Genomic DNA, 2,357 nt, shown 5'->3' on the forward strand with positions numbered 1-2,357 from the left:
GTTTATTTACTTTATTCCTAATCTTGCCGAACTACACGGGTCTGATTCTCACTAGATGTGAGATACGTTGGCAAACCTCATCGGTTCCGGCCCCCAATTTTCAAAAAAAAAATTCAAAAATATTTTTCCTTTCCTTAATTCCTTCCTTAGAAAATTCAAAAAAAAAATATCAAATCCAAAAATATTTTTTCTTCTTTTCCGATGTCTTTCATCCAAAAAAAAACATAAAACAATATATAAAAAATCAAAATCCAAAAATATTTTCTTTATTCTTAAAGAATTTTCTTTCAAAAATTCCCCCCCAAAAAAATCAAAATTCAAAAATATTTTCCTTGTTAGGATCTTTTGTGGTCTATTTTGTATATGAAAAAAATAAAGGAAAAAAAAGTTAGTTTATTTACTTTATTCCTGATCTTCCCCTGAAATATGTAATCGTCGGATTCATGCAACATCATGTTATGTAGGCAATCCCCATCGGATGCGATCATAGCCTAATAAATCTAAGTGAAAATCAACAAAAAGAGAGGGAAAAAAAGGGAAGAAAAGTGTGATAAAAATGAAAGAAAAAACAGGAATGACAATAACAGGAAAAACCAGGAATGACAAAGCGAAAGAGAAAAGAGAGTCGAAATGAAAGAAAAGAACTACACAATGAAAAAAAGATAGTGAAAGTTGGGATGAAACACGCAGCTGTTGCAGAAATATTTTAGAAACGTTTAACTGTTCAGGTACATTATATCCCCAATGTGTGATTCCTTATCTGTTAAATGTCTCAAAACTGACAAGGATGTTGTGTGTGCAATTCAGTAGGTCTTGTTCAGTTGGTTGGTTTTGTCGGTAATCTAGTTTCTCACCCCTATTTTACAAGATCCAAAGGAAAAATTCCAATAGCTTCAGAAAGCAATCTCCGCATCATTAACATTGAGGATAGCCCTGAGCTGGCTATTTCACAACCCGAGTCGGTAACTGCCGGAGAAAATAAGATGATGCGTCTCCGCATGTTGGAAATGTGGGACGCCTGGTCCAACGATAGGGAACCGCCAAGCGCAATTCTTGGGTTCCCAGAGCTGGTCCCATGGATAGTTGGAACCACCAGCATCCCTATGACAAATCCATTTGTCCCATTTGGGTACCCTTCTATATCATCCAACTTCACCGGTATGCCTTCTGTGGTCCGCCCCCAGGCACCATTCTCCGGAACACCGTCAACGTTGTTCTCCGCACCACCGGTCTTCACCATGGCACAACCAACTGTGCCCAGGCCATGCTTTTAACCTTCAACATTCACCTTCCAAGGCCCGCAATTTCAGCCTGACCTGACTCATGTCACTACGGACTTATACGCTCTACAACCACAATATGAGTCTCCGATTGAACAATAAAGAGCGGTTTGGAATCCCGAGCAGGAAGAAATAGCTCGGAAGATGAGAAGCTTGGAACAAAGCTTGAAAAACATGCAAGGCCTGAGTGGCCAAAAAAGTGTTTCCTATTCAAACTTGTGCATGTTCCCAAATATTCATCTATCTGCCGGCTTCAAAATGCCAAAGTTCAAGAAGTATGATGGGCACGGAGATCTAATTGCTCATCTAAAGAGATACTGCAATCAACTGAGAGGGGCTGGTGGGAAAGAAGAGTTGTTGACGGCCTACTTCGAAGAAAGCGTGACAGGAATCGCCTCAGAATGGTATAAGGATAAGGAAATCTCCCACTGGCACATATGGGACGATTATCTAGGGATTTTGTCAGACAGTTCCAGTACAACGTCGACATCTCTCCAGACAGAAAATCCCTGTCTAATTTGAAGAAGAAAACTGCAGAAAGTTTCCGCGAGTATGCTATCAAATGGCGCGAGCAGGCCGCCAGAGTGAAACCACTCATGGACGAAGCAGAAATGGTTACAGTATTCTTGCAAGTCCAAGAAGCTGATTACTTCCAGAATATGATGTCCGCTATGGGCAAACCATTTGCGGAGGCCATCAAAATCGGGGAGATGGTAGAGAACGGTCTGAAAACTGGCCGGATATTGAGTCAAGATGCCTTGAAAGCTACCTCTCAAGCCATCCAGAACGGTTCAGGGGGTTTGGCTAATCGCAAAAATAGGGAGAAGGGAGCCATGATGTCTTCGAGTTCAAGAAGGCCTCGTTGATCATTTGACAACTCTTATATGCCACCAAGAACCCCACAACATTACTACCCGCATCATGATGAAGCTTATGCTGTGGCACCGCCTCACTATGTGGTGTGAATGCCCAACCTTACGCACGACCACAACAACACTACAACCAAGCCCAAGCTCCACCTCCCAGACATAACCATCCATACCAAGCTCTATATAATCCCCGTCCACCACAAAACAC

At 41.7% G+C, this 2,357-nt stretch overlaps 1 protein-coding gene across 1 annotated transcript; it reads left to right on the forward strand.

Moving 5' to 3' along the window:
• Window positions 1-1,717: 1,717 nt before the first annotated feature.
• LOC138905356 (uncharacterized) lies at window positions 1,718-2,146 on the forward strand. Its single transcript, XM_070193866.1, has one exon. It carries the CDS (start codon window positions 1,718-1,720, stop codon window positions 2,144-2,146), a length of 429 nt encoding a protein of 142 aa, XP_070049967.1.
• The last annotated feature ends 211 nt before the right edge of the window (window positions 2,147-2,357 follow it).

The sequence above is a fragment of the Nicotiana tomentosiformis genome, chromosome 2 (genome assembly GCF_000390325.3).
Source record: "Nicotiana tomentosiformis chromosome 2, ASM39032v3, whole genome shotgun sequence".
Lineage (NCBI taxonomy): Eukaryota > Viridiplantae > Streptophyta > Magnoliopsida > Solanales > Solanaceae > Nicotiana > Nicotiana tomentosiformis.